Here is an 18,175-nt window from a genome sequence, read left to right as displayed (position 1 = left end):
AACTAAGGACACAACTCCTAGTCGTATCCACCAAAAACATTTAGAGGCATGCTTGCTACCCAAAGGAAGCAAAACGATGGGTAAATACCGACTGATTGAGAAGTTGGGAGAAGGTGGTTATGGGACTATTTGGAAGTCCATTAACAAATGGACTGATGAAGTAGTGGCAATCAAAAGATTGCAAAAGAAAAAGAATGACAGGTTTTATGAATCCCTCTTCAAGGAAGAAGAGAAGTCTCTACGTGCACTTCAACACCCCAATATTTTATCACTGCGGGACACCTACGAGGAAGGAGGGCACCTCCATATAGTACTAGAATACATGGATTCTGATCTATGGAGAATCATTAAGAATAGAAAAGAACCCTCCTTGAGTAGAACAATTCAGAGACTGTGTTTTAAGATTTTGAAAGCTCTGGAATACATGCATGGACTTGGGTATTGCCACCGTGATCTCAAGCCTGAAAATCTCTTGCTGAAGGGAAACAACATCAAAATTTCAGACTTTGGGCTTGCTATTAACTTGAAGGAGAAAATGGAAAAGAACGAGCCCTTGGATCCAAATGTTGCAACCATAACCTATAAAGCACCTGAACTTCTTCTCAAATCATCATCCTATGATTTCGCCATTGATATGTGGTCACTTGGAGTCATAATAGCTCAGTTCTATGGTCTTGAACCCATTTTTGGAAGTAGAAGTGACTGGAGAAATCAGATTTATAACATATGCTCTATGATTGGATGCCCCAGTGAAAAGACATGGCCCGAGGGATTGAAGTTAGCAGAGTCATTGGACTACCAGTTTCCAAAAGAGTTTTATGGGGAGAATTGTAGGAAGAATTTGCATAGATTGATGTCGACTGTGAGTGAGGAAGTGATTGATCTTGTAAAGTGTTTGTGCTCATGGGATCCCAAACGCAGACCCACTGTAAAACAAGCACTTAGCCACCCTTTTTTCCAGTCGTGTAATAATACTATGAATCCAAAGTTTTTTGGGTATCAGACGAATAGTGTGCTATCACGGAATGTGGTATTTTATGGCTCCAAAGGTTTTAACATTGAGAAAAAAGAAAGAAGCATTCAGGGATGTGTGGGTAGAATTTCAAGAAATTCTAAAGAAAAGGGTTCGGCTAGGATTTCCATAGAAAAAGGTTCAGGTATAATTTCAGATCAACGTGCATGGTGTTAACTATTTTTCTGATTGGATTTGGTATTTTAGTATAGTGCTTGGCTTACTTGGAGAACATTCAATAAATGTACATAAATAGCTTTAGCATTATGTATTGGATTTTGTCAACCGATACTAAATGTTGTATATGTTCAAGTTTAATATAAAAATGAATAAAAATGTGTGGATCGGATTAAATCCACTGTCTATTAAAATAGGGAAAACAATAGTAAATCAAAATAGTTATTTATGAAGGCTTTGGGTCTCTTTTAGAAGTCCATTTTCATTCTCATGTCACTCCATGACTTTGATATAGGAAACCTCTTGATCTTTGCTTTTATTAGGTCTTTTTTATTTTAAAATGGTAATAGTAGTTTCATTTCATGTTGATAGTTTTTCAACTTTGGACAATGGTTCGATTGAGAAAGTGTTCTTGAAAGTTTCACAATGCAAGTAATTTGATCTTTTTAGCATATAACGTATTATATCTTGAGTTTGATAATGCTTGTAGATGGCTAGGGTATTTTATTCTTAAGAATATTTTGTTGGGAGAACTCTCCTAGAAAATATGCTTAGAGAATGGGTTAATAATTTTTGGGCTCTACATAGGATTTGGGTTAACGTAGTCCAAAATCTTATTAAAGGTTTTTTCTTTTCTATTTTGTTAAGGTTAGTCATGTAGTGGTTATCTTTAAACATGACTCAGGGTATGTTTTTGCGCCTCCCTTGGTTTTTCCACTTTGGACATCCAACTTTGTGTTATCCTAGATGAAAAGATGCTTTTTATACCTATTTGGCTTAAATTTCTAGGCCTATATTTACCTTGTTGAAATTCTAGCCACTATTGCTACCTCACTTGGCAAGGTCATTTTCGTGGAGCTTAATAAATTTGATTTGACTCACACACAAAAGTGTGTGTGTAGAGGTTGATATTTCTAAGAATATAAAAGAGTTTGTGAATATATAGATTGGCAAGTTGTGTCACACCTAGTGTGTTTTTACCTTAGCTTGCTAAATATTTGCCTTGGGTGTTAGTCATTTAATTATACGACTAAGGATTGTCCTATAGAGAGTGGACAAGAATGTCTCCAAATCCTCTAGAGAAGGGGAAAGAGGTAGCTTCTTCTATTAGTGAGGTTTCTTAGCCCACTTTTTTAAGAATTTTATAGCTGAGATTTGTTTTGTCTTCACATCTAGAGAATACTATTAATTTTCTCCTCATGTGCACCTACATTGTTCTTGTAGTCCATTAGGGTGGGGGGAGAAATGTTTTTGTAGGAAAAAGAAAGATGTTAATTCTCAACATCCAATTTAATATTTTCTTGAGTATGTTAATTTATAGGTTCATTATTCTTCTCTTAGAGAGTTTGATAGAGACGACATTCCTTATGATTCTTGTGAATGAATTTTATTTTCTATAATGTTTGAGGTTTTATTGACCTCTCTAGGAAGTATGCTATGAGAGATGCTCATAAACAATTAGACTTAGATATCCTCTATTTGTTGAAGGTTGATATTATTGATTTCTTATTTTTTGTAGCTTCTTGTGTTATTTAGCCAACTAATCTATTTTTCCTAGTAATCATGATAGGCCAAAGACATGTTCTCATCTTTCTCTCTCCGGTGGCTTTAGCATGTGGTTGATCATGATAGTGATCCCACCAATTAAGTTATTTGGAACCTCTTAAATATTGAAAATCACACTTTTAGTATGCTTAATATGCATGCTTCCACTAATATTTTTAATAGATTTCTTTTGTGATGATAGATAATTGATTTAATGCCTACCATAAGGTGGGTTATGCATAAGAGTTCTAATAAGATTAAGAGGCATGTGATAAAGATGGGACTTTTCTCTTTGCTTGGGACAACTAATGAACAAGGGGTGTGGTATTACATGCAAAATAAATTGGCCCTTTATGGTCCCAACATGGTGTTAGGGTTTCAAGCAGATCCGAAGCAAATATGAACTAACAATTATATGCAGATTTAAATACAAAAGATAAAGAAATAAAACAAGACACAGATAACACAGAGATTTAACGTGGTTCACCCAGAATGGGTTACGTCCACCATACACAGCCGTCCAATCTTTCTTATTATCCAGCAAAAACAGTACATCAACCTTACAATGCCTTAAGCATCCCAGCCACTTATAACATGCGTTTTTAGGGCAACAAACAAAGTCGGCCTTTTTAGGGTTTTATTACAATGTCGGTTTTCACAAACAAAGTCGGCCTTTTTAGGGTTTTATTACAATGCCTTAAGCATCCCAGCCACTTATAACATGCGTTTTTAGGGATCCCGGCGAGGATACGTGCTGAGTGTACAGTACTTTGCTGATCAGTCGCCACATTTCAACACATGGGTCATCACTATAATCATATGCATTGGATTACATTGAATAATTTAGGATAGACCAGAAAAAGTATTTAAATTCGTTGATTGTGTTATGATCTTTGTTCATATGTTGTGTTCTTTTGCCAACTATTTTTCTCTTCCAATCGAGCCCTTTTAAATTTAAATTTATTCTTTGTATTGACATATTGATTTGGTGATAATATAAAAAATAAATTAGACCAGATTTCAAAAATTTGAAGAGACCAATGGGTACATGATGGTTAATAGACAAATTAAAAGTTTTAAAACATGAGCTTTATTTGATTATTTTGCTAAAGGTGAGTATAATTTTATTAATCAACAAATACCATAGGTGACTTATCTTGAAAATAATCTTTTATTTATTTCTTGTTACTACTCAATACCAAAGTTAAAAATATAAATGTAAACCTCTTGGAGTATAGTCAACAAATACTTCTTGAAGTTGAATAATGCATAATCTTCCTCAAGTATTTTGAATAAAAATCATTCTAATGTAACCTATAAACTCAATAAACATATATTGTATCTTTATAAATATGATTTGAAACAGCCTAAAGACATCTTGTAGCACAATTACAAGTCTAATGTTTATTTAATATGTTGAAAAATTTCTAAATCATCCATTGAGAAGCAAGATAGTAAGGATTAAGACCATAAAAATGTATCAAAATTAATAACAAAACTAGGAAATCAATCCTTGTATTTTTGGTAATATAAGATTGCTTCTGATCCTAGATATTGTTGAATCAAACATAGATAATAAGTTTGTGAGCATAGATCAAAAAATGTAGTTGAGTGGCTGAACCACCCTTTAGAATGTAAACAATATTTAACATACTTGAAAGTAAACATTATTTAGCATACTCCAATATTGTTATAGGTATTGATGCTAAAATTTTTAGTTATTTTCCTACAAATTCTTTTTGATTGCCTTCATGTTGCGTAAGGAGACTTAAGCATAAATATGTAGTTTGTATTTTGAGTAATTAAGGGCCAATCACCTCAATGACTATAAATGGTCTTTGTTCTTTTCCTTTAGGCTTTAACACATTTTCAAAACCATCATTTTATCCATCTATATGTTTGCCTTTGTTGACACTCTCTAGCTACACAATAAGCCCTATCAAATATTGGATTATCCATTTTCAATCCATTGGGCACTCTAAGCTTCGATTAACTCATTTTAAAAGAGGTTGTAGACCAAAGGTTATCATGAATAGGCCTTAGGATTAGATGGTCAACATTTTTAGATACTAAAAATAGCACAAAAATAATTACCAACTAATGAGTAATAAACTATCATGTCACCCCAAATTCAAAAACCATTTTTTCCCTTTCAAAAATCATCAAGGGAATTAACACTAGGCTTACCACTATTCCCAACTTGCAACCACATGGCATCATGCTTTTCAAAATAAACCTAACAACCCATGTAACTAAATACTCATTGGTCTCAAGAACAAATCAATGCCATAGTAGAGATATAAATAGAAAAAGGGAGGCTAGATGGTTCCACCACTATTACATAAAAATACATGGTACCATAATATTCAACCCACAAATGCCTAACTCATTTGGTTCATCCATATCACTATGTTTTTATTGATAAGAAAACACCACATGCATGCCACATAAATCAAGAACTCATTAAAATTAATATACGAGCAAATATTCATTGTGTAAGATTTGGCTATGAAGGTAGCAACCAAAAATTTAGAGACCTAATGGAAAGAACAAGAACAAGAGAGAAATAATATGACAATAATATATACTGTATTCCTATCAATAATGCAAATAAAATCAATCAACTGGATTGAATTACAATGGATGAAAGTACATAAGAGACCCCTTGGTTAAATAGGCCAAGGTGAGACATAGGAGTGCATAAGATTATGACAAGTGTCATAATCTAATGACATGAGAACAAAAAAGGATGAGATATCATCCCACCTAAAGTGGAAAACTGATAGTGTGATGTGTTCACTAAAGGTGGATCACCCACAAAACGTGAAAAAGTAATCACATGATAAAACCACTAAAGATGGATAGGTGATAAAATGATAAGACCGCTAATGGTGGAGAGACCATATAAAGTTGAATGTGATAACATGATACACCACCTAAAGTGGAAATGCTCCTAAAAGCTCCTATTTGGTCCCTAAGTAAGCTTAAGTGACGTGTAATTAAGACCTAGGTGAAGACTAACCAAGGTACAACACTTTAATCACACCAACACATTGAAGTTAAGTTCCACACACCTTGTAAAACATTCAACATTTAGTGAAATGGGTAAATACAATTTGGTAGACAATGTTTACTAGACAAAATCAAAACTATGTGGAAAGTTAATGGGCACTTGATCTATTGGTGAAGTTGGATGGTTCTAAATGAGCTCACTAGAGATCAAGTCTTGTTGAGTCAAAGGCCCTAACATCATAAGAAGGGATGAGTTTATGATTGTGTTCTAGGCAAATTTAACAACATGGATACCCCTCAGTCCTTGAATTTTAGCTGAATAAGTTTCACCTAAGACTTTGCTACCAAATCCAATAGCTAAACGATCTTTGCGACTTAAATTACTAGTAACAAATAAGAAATAATCACGCAGCCATGTGCAAATCCTTGTAATGTAGTTCAAAAAAATTGTACGGGTCAACCAAATGAAGACAAGCATGAGGTATCAAGATTCTACACACAGAATCCAATGACCACTTGTGCTTCTAGACAATATTAGGGTATCATCCAACCAGGTCAACTTCTACCATTACCACTAGTTAGTTGTCCACATCTTGGCAATAAATACTCTGATTTTTGGCTTAATGTTATTGGACTCATCCTAATGGTATCTGAATTTCTATTCCTTAAAATGCATATTTCAGTATGGCATTGGTTCAATCGCTTCGAATCCTTTGTCTATCTTTCACTAGTCTCTCAATGCTTCCTCTAAGTCTTCTTGTCAGCGCTACCATCTGTGCCCTTTTCTTTTGATGCTCTCTATGCGTTGATCCGCAGTACGAATATTGCAAAAGCAATCAAACATGTGGGAGCAAAAGCTTCACGTTTCCTTTCGGCGTAGGAAATGGAAGTTGTGGTCTCCCAAGCTTTGAGATCGACTGTGTGCAGGAGGTACGTCCAGTAATTGGAATAGGGAACACCAACTACACAATATTACAGATTTTCTTTGACAATCGGACATTTATCCTAACAAATGACAAGATTTTCCAAGATTGCACATCTTCTTATCTGATCAATTCAACCTGGGACTTGGGCAACAAAATCTTTAATATCATCAACGTTAGCAACGCAAGTGAAGAAGTTTATATGTGGGGTGAGAAATGTGTATCATATCCACCAGAATATCTGAATCTCTCATGTTCCCCCAGAATGGTGAACGTTCCAGCAGCAACAGTGCAATGGAATTATCCCCAAGAACGAGAACATACTTGTAGAGGTTGTGAAAAAAGTAAGGGCTTTTGTGGGTATAAAACTCCTCAGTTAGGGGACTTCTTATGCTTTTGCCAGGATGGACCTCATTCAAAGCACTGCCCCAAAGGTATTACTCTTCATTCAAACATTTAGTAATATCTTTTTTCCTTTCTCGTCTGATGATTGATGTCTGTAACGGTGCATACATTTTGATAGGCAAAAGAGGAGTTGTAATAGGTGTTGCCAGTGGAGCGGCAGGCTTGCTGATAGCTGCAGCAGTGGTTGTAGTTTATTATCGGATCTCAAGGCCTTCTTCCTAGGTGGAGCAATTCCTTCATGATTATGTTGATGAAATGCCCAGCAGATATTCATATTCTCAACTGAAGAAGATCACCAACAATTTTGCAGATAAATTGGGTGAAGGCGCTTTTGGTGTGGTTTACAAAGGAAAGCTCTCTAGCGGTACTATGGTGGCTGTAAAAATTCTGGATCAGTCGAGACACAGTGAGAGCCAGTTCATGAACGAAGTTGCAACTGTCGGAAGGATCCATCACGTTAATTTGGTTCGACTGATGGGCTATTGCTTCAAAGAAGCTAGAAGAGCACTTGTCTATGAGGACGTCGTGAATGGGTGTATGGAGAAGTTTATATTTGCAGAAAAAGGAAAAGAACAGATTGTCAATTGGGACCAGTTGTATTCAATTGCTTTGGGCGCAGCTTGTGGGATTGCGTATTTACACCAAGACTGCAACAGATGCATCATCCATTTCGACATTAAGCCTCACAATATACTCTTGGATGCGGAGTTCATAGCCAAAGTAGCTGATTTTGGTCTGGCTAAGCTTTGTGGAAAGGGGGACAATCACATATCACTTACGACAACGAGAGGAACCCCAGGGTACGTTGCGCCAGAGCTTTGGTACAGAAATTTGGGTCCTGTAACGAACAAATCAGATGTTTACAGTTTTGGAATGGTGTTATAGGAGATAGTTGGAGGAAGGAAGAATATTAATTTGCAGGCAAGCAGGTCCAGTCAAATTTATTTTCCAGAGTGGGCATTCAAGTTGATAAAAAATGGGGAGTTAGAGAAGAGGGTAAGAGAAGTTTCAAGAGAGAGAGGATGCATAGACCATGAGAAAGCAATACGGCTAACAAAAGTGGGATCGTGGTGCATACAACACAATTCTGCAAACCAGCCAGCGATGAGAAGCGTGGTTCAAATGTTGGAAGGCAATGGTGATGATGTGAGTAATCCTCCCTTTCCTTTCGACTCTTCTCCTTCCCCGCTATCTCCATTCCTGTCGCCTGAATCTTTGGTCATAGACTTTAACAGCGTGATTAAAAGAACCTCAATCACCGGTGAGGTGTAAACACAAGGTTTGAAACATCAGCTGTATTATAATTGCTCTTCTTATGATATCACTGAAAATTATGTAAGTCAAATTGTTTCGAGAGAGATTTACAATAAACAATCATTAAGAAGAGTATTTATTACATACATTTTTATTAATGTTTAGGATGTCAAGTTAGCATTAAGAAGAGTATTTTTGTAATATTATGTGATATTAGAAAATGTTGAAATATTTTTAAAATTTTAATAAATAATTAGAACATAAAATCAATTAGCATTGAACTATACATTTTTTTTTGTCATTATTCCAATTGTTATAACAAAATCATTTTCAAATGATTTAGAAAAAAAAAAAAAAAATCAAATATTGAAATCAAAGAAATAAATGAAATTTTTTGTTAAAGATTTGAATTATTTAACAAGTTTATTATGTTTTTATTAATGTGTAGGAAGCAATGCTAGCATTGAGAATAATATTTTTGTAATATTACGTGATACTAGAAAAATTAAAATATGTTTTTATATTTTAACATATCACTAGAACATAGAATCAATTAGCAATGAACTCAATTTTTTATTTTCATCAATCTAGTTATTATCACAAAAATTATATTTAATTGATTTGAAAAAAATTAGAAATTTAAATATTTAAATGATAAAAAAATTAAATTATTTTTTTGTCAAATTTTTGATAAGACCCGAAACCAAGAGTTTTACAACAACCGGCCATCAACCAAATAGACATGGACCAACATTAAAATAGGGGAGCATCCTTGAGCAGTCACAAAAATAAAGGAAACATAGACAAACAAGAGAAAACAAAAGAAAAAAATCTCAATTAAGAAAGAGCACCAAATCCTTGTTCTTCTGGATGGAAATCCTGTTAATTTCTTCCAGCTCCTCCATAATGAATCTGGAGGTACCCTTGTTGCTGCTCTTGCTTTTGGTTCTGGAACTAGGACCAGTGGTTTTGCTATCTCCAACGGCCATATCTTCCCCTCCAAGATCTTTCACCAGTTCGCATGTTTCAATGATTTTATAAGTTTATTATGTTTTATTAATTTTAACGATGTGGTGTTAGCATTAAGAATAACATGTTTGTAATATTATGTGATATTATAAAAGATTGAAATATTTTTTAAAAATTTAATAAATAATTAGAAGTCTAATCAATTAGCAATGCATTGTAAATAAATGTTGTCACTATTCTAGTTGTTATCACAAAAATCATCAAGAGATTATCAAAAAAAAAAATTATTTAAATATTCAAATGATTAAAAATTAAATTAAAAAGTTTACGGTGAAAGGTTTGAATTATTTATTAAGTTTATTATGTTTCATTAATGTTTAGGATGTGATGTTAGCTAACAAATGATAAAATCTCAATCTCATTCTTTCTTGTGATAATTGAATATTATGCTAGTGGAGAGAAACTAGATTATGTCAAGGTCTTGAATACTAATTCATGGTTCATTACTTTTTCCTCATTAATTGAGGCAGCGACTCTAATATTTATTTTTTAGTTTCATACTATTGTTGGTACTAGCTATGAGTTATATACTTCTAAATTTCTTGGAACAACAAATTTTGAGGCGTGATTTATTATTGCTCTCTCTCTCTCTCTCTCTCTCTCTCTCTCTCTCTCTCTCTCTCTCTCTCTCTCAATATAAGCATGGTTATAAATGAATTTCAACATATGGACAAATGACTATATGTTGTAGGTATAAATTTGAAGAAAAAAGAAAGGGGAAGTATAAAATGATGCACCTATATTTAATGCAACTACTAGGGTACCAAACTCTATATCTATGTAATATTTTAAGTGATTCATGGTGGATTTTGTCAACTTATATTAGCTTTGTACACTCAAACAACTTTGTAATATCTCATGATGTGATAAATCAAAGTGATGATATTTTTTTGCCTTTTGGATGGCCCTATAGGTCTTGATGTTGATGGTATAAGTGCATACATTAAAGGTAGTGTTGACAGTGGCATGAGGAACCTCTATAGCACTCTTCCACTATGTTTCCTTAGTTCATCCTAGTTTCCAAGGTTAGAGATCCATATATTTATGGATTTAATTATTTCTAAGGGTTGGTCATTTTGGGTTTTCAAATTCTAATATTGTGTACTCCATTAAAATTGCTCTCCAATTTATAGAGAGATAGCTAATGTAGTAATGCTTGTAATAGTTATCTCTCGGGTTAGTCATTAGGGTTTTAGAGGGTTTTCAGAGTTCTAAAGTGCAACAGGTCCTCACTTTATAAAATTTCTTTCACCACATTTGCAAGTGAAGTTGTCAATGGGTATTTGAAAATGTTGCAACACTTAATCAATGAATTTTTTTATTTTATATGTGATTGTCTTCCAACTATTATAGATGAACATTAATGGATTTAAAGAGGGATTATTAAGTAGAACTATTTATTTACATAGTATCTTTGTCATTCCTTGTTGATTTCTATATAAAATGGTTAGGCACTACTCTATTGGTTGATAAGGAATTGATCACTAAAGTTCTGGACCATTCATTCACATTAGAAACTTCCAACATTAGTTATCAATAGTTATAGGAGTAATAATAAGTTTACACATCGTCGTTTATGATTTAATATTGTAAATCAAGGACAAATTTCAAGTAAAATAAATTGTAACACTTTTTATGAATAATTTCTAACATGTATACACTCTACCAAGTTGTCTATGACGTATTCAATGATCCATTTAAAGGGATTACAAATTATTTTTTTGTTGCAAGGTGTGCACCCTTTGTCTCCTTGTGTTGTGTAGCACAACGCTCGGGTTTGTGACATAGCTTAACCGCCTCCTATGGATTCTATAAGTGTAGTGGTTGTATTGGGCATTAACAAGTTGATCTTTTGGTGCAATGACAACCACACTTGTAACAAGTGGTATCAGAGCTTGACCACAAGTTGAAACCCCTCACTTGCGCTGGGGGGAGGGGGGGGGGTTGTTGCAAGGTGTGCTCCCTTGGTCTCCTTGTGTTGTGTAATGCAGTGCTCGGGTTTGTGGCATGGCTTAATTTCCTCATGTGGATTCTATAAGTCTAGTGGTTGTATCGAGCATTAACATGTCAATCTTTTGGTGCAACGACAACCACACTTGTAACATTTTCACCTATAGATACATATGAGTACTAAATCAACTGTATAAGGATTTATTATAGGTAGTATTTTATTAACTTAGTGACAATTTTTAGGGGTTAAGAACATAATTTGGTATACTTGTTTGATACATTGACCAATCATTCCAATATTGTAATATTAACTTCTTTCAAAGACCTATAAGAATACCCTCTTGAGTTTAAGCTAAGCTCAAAGAGTGGGAGAGTTTACTCACTCTCATAGTTAATATTTAATAATTCCAAGTTTATAAATGAGTTTTTGTCTACATTCTTGGAGACATAACACTAGCCTTGAAAGTAAAGAAAGGCTCTAGGATTTGAAAATTTCTATTTTAGGACCATATGGTGTAGAGCTTCTCATTTCTTGTGTTTAAACCCAATTACACTAGGTAACTCCTAAATAAAATGTGGGGTGACCCATAGAAGGCATGGGAGTAAGATTGGGATTTAGATATGGTCACACTTAACTCTACCTCAAGGTGTTCATATGATGCAACATAGTGGTGGGTTGAGTCTAGGAATTATTATAATTGTGACTATGTTCCCATGGACACTATAAGAGGTGTCTTAGCCAAGTTTAATTTGAACTTGGCTGAGTAGTGTGAGACTCTTGATTCCCCACTTCTATATCAAGATGCAAATTCAACAAAATTTAGGGTAAATTTCTTGGCATATCATCATAGACATGATGTGAGCTTTGGATCCTTAATATGGTTATAATCAATTGTACCTCAAGGCAAGCCCATCGAAAAACATAGGGGTGGGCGTCAATCCATCTATTACAATAAGTGTGACCCCCTACCTTTAGGTTTCCTTATGGCCATTAGAAGGGGTGCCTTGCCTAATCAGATTTGAACCTAGGTCTATGGTGTTAATTTCCTCATTCCTCCTTTCTAGGCCCAAACTTGTTGGAAAATTATTGGTGTAAATTGTGAAGCATCTCATAGTAGACATAGGGATGGGCTTAGTTTCTTAATAGTACAACAAGGTTACTCCATAACAAAGCATAGAGGTTGACTTTGGTCTACACATCGCTATTACAAAATTTAGACTGGGGAAATACCATTTGGACAACACACAAATGGTTCACTCCATGTATTGTGATTGAATCATAATTTGAGAGTCTAGAGACCTAAGAAGAATTATACTAACTAGAATAGAGGACAACCCATAGAAAACATAAAGATAAGATTGATTATTTAAGATTGAGTGGAAGAAGAATCAAGAGTACTTGAAGAAGTAGAAGTGCTTGAAGAAGTAGGAGTGCTTAGAGAGGAATTAGAAGTAGTTGAAAAAGATTTAAAAGATGAAGTTTAAGCTTGTACTTGAAGGTATGAGTTGATATGCAAATTATTATAAATGTAACTCCTAAAAGTCAAAATTTCCCTATAACTACTACAATAAAGTCATGCTTGCTTATTGAGATTTGAACATCAATTTATAGTATGGAATTATAAATTATTTTGGATTGGGTTGTTTTTATTCGTCTACAAAAAGTAAAATGCAAATATTATATTTGATAAAAAGTCCGACTTCTGAAAAATTCAACTATCTGAAGGGCCAATTCCATTCAGTGCGCTGTTTTCTTCGGAGTCATCGCAAGGGTATTTTATCTCGAATTCCATACAATCCGCGGTTCAATTCTCTGAGTCCTCTCTGTATCCATCGATAGAGTCTTCAGTTTAGTATTATTCTCTATGCCATTTTATTTCGTCTCTCGCTATGTGTTGACACGCAGTATGAATATTGCAAAAGCAATCAAACATGTGGAAACACAAATTTCAGGTTTCCATTCGGCGTAGGAAATCGTAGTTGTGGTCTGCTAGGTTTTCAGATCGACTGTGTGGATAAAATACGTCCAGTAATTGATCTAGGGAGGCAGCAGTACACAATATTACAGATTTTCAATGCTAATCAAACTTTCACGATGACAAATGACAAGAATTTCCAGCATTGTGAATTTATCAATTTGATCGAATTATCCTGGGATTCAGGATACAGAGTTTTTAATGTGATCAACATAGAAAACGCAAGTCTGTTGGTATACCAGTGTGATGAGAAATGTGTGCCCTACGGATCTTATCCAGCAGGGTATCTAAATGTGTCATGTTTTCCAAGAATGGTGACTCTTCAAGTGCAAACAGTGCAATGAACTTTTGCCAGCGAACTAGAGCAGAAGTGTAGACCTTGTGAAGAAACGAGGGGTTTTTGTGGGTTTAACTTTACCTATTCAAGAGATTTCTTCTGCTTTTGCCAGGACCGACCTCAAGCAAGTCAATGCCCCCCAGGTATTAATCCTCTTTAACCTTACTACTTAGCTAAATTCACAGTAATGACAGTTTTTCTTTACCAAATATTAGTAGATATTGTATATGGTAAAAATGGATGACAACAATGTTGAAAGACTAAATGAATTCAACCACAAAACTCTAGTCTAACAACAACAAAGATCCACCATAACATATGAAGATTACCTAAGACAATGCAAATCAAATGAAATCACATAGATTATACCATCACATGTCCAATAGGGTTTGAATCTCTATTCTTTCTATCTCCATAGATCTTGCTTGATATATTTGCTCTCAGATTTTATGTGCACAAGAGCTCAACAATGAACATAAATGTGGTTGCAAGTAGGATCGCATATGAAAGTGCATAAATTGATTAGCCAGGATGCATAGTCAGGGTTTGATAATGAAGGAAGCATCTCCTTATATAGAAGACACCATAAGAAATGGAGGGATAAGATTGAGAGGTGTAAAAGAGGTCGGCTATGATTAGACGGTAGGTAAAAGAAATAATAAAATAATAAGAGGGTAGGTAGTGTAGGAATTAAGAGATGAATGACATGTGTCATAGGTAGAAAAAGCTAATGAATTAATTAAATAAATAAAGATTTATTTAATTAATAGAAGAAGTAGGATCAATTAAATAAATAAGATATTTATTTAATTTAAGAAAAGGACAATTTAAATAAATAAAAGTATTTATTTAAATGAGAAATAAGGCTAGAAGATGATAAATGAATTAATTAAATAAATAAAGATTTATTTAATTAATAGAGGAATTAGGCTAAAGTAATTAAATAAATAAAATATTTATTTAATTAGACATGACAATTTTAGGTGTCTACATTTTGCCCCTCTTTGAGACAATGCGGTTTGTCGCGTTGTTTCAAAAAAGATAATATGAACTGATAGAAAGTTGCTCTAAGATGGGAATGATATGCCCCCTCGAGAGATTGGATGAAAATGTCTGAAAAGATCGCAGACAATCTCTCGATAAGAAAGAAAGGCTAGAAAGGAATGACAAGATAAGATAGAGTGACTGAGTCATGAGATAACGAAGACTGACTCGGGAAATGAGGGCTAGGGCTAGGGAAAACATCCTCATTGTCATCCACACATCCAAGAGATTAGAGTGCAGAAAGAGAATAGAGCAGTAACAGTCAACAACGATGACATTGGTGCACAGATTCGATCGCGTTCGCCGATTTCAGAGGCCAATAGATGCAGGAGAGCCAGTAAGTACCGCAAAACCTCTTTGTAGTTTGTTGCAATAAATGTTGTCATTAATGCATGCTAGGTAGTGCAATAATTGCATTTTAGAATATGTCAAACAAGGTCAAAAAATGCTCAGGCATGTTTGTGTTTGTGCCAGGCGCGTTTGTGCAATATGTAAGCGCATTTATGTAATGAAAGCGCGTTTGTGTCTTCTAGGGCAAATCGATAGTTCTGTGATGAACATACGCTGTCGATTGGATAAGCTGCTGAGAGGATACACTCAAGCAGGTCCTCTAGGGAAGATTAGGATAGATCGAGGCACTTTGTGATGAACAGTGAGTACCAAGACATAGTACTTTGGGATGAATAGGGAGTACTAAAATATGAGCAACACTTTGTGATGAACAATGAGTGCAAATGTGAGCAGCACTTTGTGATGAACAGGGAGTGCAAATGTGAGCAGCACTTTGTGATGAACAAGAAGTGCAAATGTGAGCAACACTTTGTGATGAACAATGAATGTCACTTTGATTGACATGATTGCTTTGCTTGACTGTAGGAGTACCTACCTATGTTGGAGTCATGAGAGAGATTCTCATCGACTCAGAGGTTACGACCAGAGTTGACATTCGAGGACAGGGTTGCCATTGAGGTTATGGGTCTGCAATTTATTATGTATGTGCATGAGTTTCGGGTGAACATGGGGCTGCTAACTGCACTGGTTGAGAGATGGCACTCAGAGACTTGTAGTTTTCATTTGCCGATGGGTGAGATGACAGTCACCTTAGAGGATGTATACAAGATACTGAGGATATTGATCGATGGGGAGTTAGTTCCTTACGATCGAGATGGAGATAGGGATGCCTTGAGACGAGGGTTTCAAGATCCTAAACTAGAGATAAGAGTTGGACACGTGGCTTGGGACACCATGATAGCTATAGGATTAGTGCTACCAGCAGTGTTGGCAGGAGTGATCAGTGGGTTCCTCTGTCTGAATAGGGCGACACAAGGATTGGCTGTGTAGCCATATGTATTTTGACATCATTGTATCATGACACATGATTTTTTGATATATATATGAGATGATTCATCTTTGCGACAACTATATGCATGTGTACCTATGTGATGAGATGTTTCATGATATATGTTTCTATGTGATGCTTATGTTATGGATGCAAATATGTATATGATGCAATGCAATATTTTTGTTCTTTTATGTTTTTTATGTGTTATGCAAATGTGAATGTATGAAATGCAAATGAATGTGATAATGCAAATGATTATTTACATGATGAAAATGTAAAATGTGCTAATATGTGTTGTGTGCAGGATGTGATGCAATTGTGATATTTATATGTATGTATGAAATGCTAATATGTAGTAATACAGGTGCAACTACATGAAATGCAAATGTTTTTGGCGTGTCATTATATTCAGTCATGTGATAGCGGGCTACATGGACTCAAGAAGGACGATGGAAGTCAATCAAGAAAGGGGGATGGAAGATAGAAGATATGAAAGTGAAAGAGCTTCTTGTGCGTTATCATCATTGAGCTTTATTATGGCAAGTAGGTTATGACAATCGAGACATATGTTCAACCCAAAAAGTCATTGTACCTGTTTGCATGGAGATAAGACAGTGTCACACAAGGAATGCCCCAGTTCATACTAGACTCTCACTGTCCTCATATCCTTGGACAAGTCATAGCATTACTAAAAGACAATCCATAGACAACAAAGAAAAATAGGTGACGATACCCCATCCTCGCCTTTCTAGTCAAAGACATCCTGGAGATAGAATCTCTAGTTAGAGACATCTTGGAAAAGCTAAAAGACATGTCACCAAAAGATAAAATCAAAATAAAACCAAGACTCGACACCAACATCCACTGTAGTCCTCAAGTTTAGTGTCTCTTGTCACTTGTATAAGTCTTATTTGATTGTGGTCACAATGTTTACTTTCACAAAAATGATAGATAACACTGAGCCATATGTTGTCTAAGTCTGTTGAAAGATTTGATTTGTTGAAGCCTATTGTTGCTATTGTGTCTCATCTGAAACTGACTGAATCCATAAAACTAATACTTTATTGCGGAGAAGACAAAATTTTATTGCGAATCTATGATGCAAATGTTGCTTTATTGCGGATTGTGCACGGATAGACTGAAGAAAACTGGGAGAAACTGTACTCCTCGAAACATGTGATGTTCTTAGTTCCACACCCATCACTAGACGTAGGATTTGCCTTAGCCACAGATAGGATCTGATTTATTATGGATGAAAAGGGATGAAAATGAATGTTTATTATGGTGAACCAATCTTGGGTAGATCAATAAAAGCCATGATGGGAATGTGTAAAGTTTATTATGAATGAGTAGGTTGTGAGTGTGTGCAAAGTGAAAGATGAAATGGAGTCTTGAAGGAGGGAGGAGCAATGTCTCTATGCATGGCGCTGGTGACCCATTTTTCACCATGGTACTTGCCCAGGGCACCATCGAAGTGGTTTTCATCGTTGGACGAAATGTTTTTTTTTTTTTTTTTTTTTGTGTCACAAGGTGCTTGTTTGCCAAGTTTTCACCAAGTAACGATTTTTTTTATTTTATGATTTTTTTGTATTTTTGAATATGTATTTTTTTTTTTTTTTTTTGAATTGGGATACTCTGAAGAGCTATGTATAAAACATACGAAGGTGCATGTTGTTGATAGGATCCTCCAAAGGTTTACCCTTTGGAGTTGAGAGCTGATATGCACCAGATCCATAGGCTGCTGTGATGACGTAAGGACCAAGCCAGTTTGGTTCGAACTTGCCCTTCTTCTCTCTGTCTTGCTGATTTTTAGGATTTTCTCTGAGAACCAAGGCACCCACCTCAAATGTGTGAGGTTTAACCTTATGATTGTAACTACAACGTTCCTTGACTGAATGATGTGTATCTCGAGTAACTGCGTTCCTTGATGAAGGAACTGAGATAGAATTACTAGTGTGTGGACTACACAGGTCCATATGCGTGTCACCTAAAGAAGTTTGGGCATCCTTGATAACAAAATCCCTTGAGGAAGCTCCATTAAAGGTCCATGATGTATCGCTAGGAGGGAAAGGATGTGTGGAACAAGTGGATGAGTTATGAAGGCTTATGATTGTGAAAAGAAGTGAAAGTAGGATAGCATGATGGAGACTTAGGATCAACAAGTATGCT

General features: G+C 35.1%; 2 protein-coding genes across 2 annotated transcripts; both read left to right on the top strand.

Annotated features, from left to right (window-relative positions):
• Positions 1–76: 76 nt before the first annotated feature.
• On the top strand, positions 77–1,189 carry LOC131039188 (cyclin-dependent kinase F-4-like). Its single transcript, XM_057971867.2, has one exon. The coding sequence runs from the start codon at positions 77–79 to the stop codon at positions 1,187–1,189; it is 1,113 nt and encodes a 370-aa protein (XP_057827850.2).
• Positions 1,190–7,329: 6,140 nt separating this feature from the next.
• On the top strand, positions 7,330–7,959 carry LOC131039189 (rust resistance kinase Lr10-like). Its single transcript, XM_057971868.2, has one exon. It carries the CDS (start codon positions 7,330–7,332, stop codon positions 7,957–7,959), a length of 630 nt encoding a protein of 209 aa, XP_057827851.2.
• The last annotated feature ends 10,216 nt before the right edge of the window (positions 7,960–18,175 follow it).

This window comes from Cryptomeria japonica, chromosome 2 (assembly GCF_030272615.1).
Source record: "Cryptomeria japonica chromosome 2, Sugi_1.0, whole genome shotgun sequence".
NCBI classification, from domain to species: Eukaryota; Viridiplantae; Streptophyta; class Pinopsida; order Cupressales; family Cupressaceae; genus Cryptomeria; species Cryptomeria japonica.
Note: the sequence above shows the minus strand (reverse complement) of the source record. Positions and strands in the feature narration are given on the sequence as shown.

Bases quoted from the DNA above. Each gene is read 5' to 3' on its own strand.
- LOC131039189 (XM_057971868.2), top strand. From the start codon at position 7,330: ATGCCCAGCAGATATTCATATTCTCAACTGAAGAAGATCACCAACAAT.
- LOC131039188 (XM_057971867.2), top strand. From the start codon at position 77: ATGGGTAAATACCGACTGATTGAGAAGTTGGGAGAAGGTGGTTATGGG.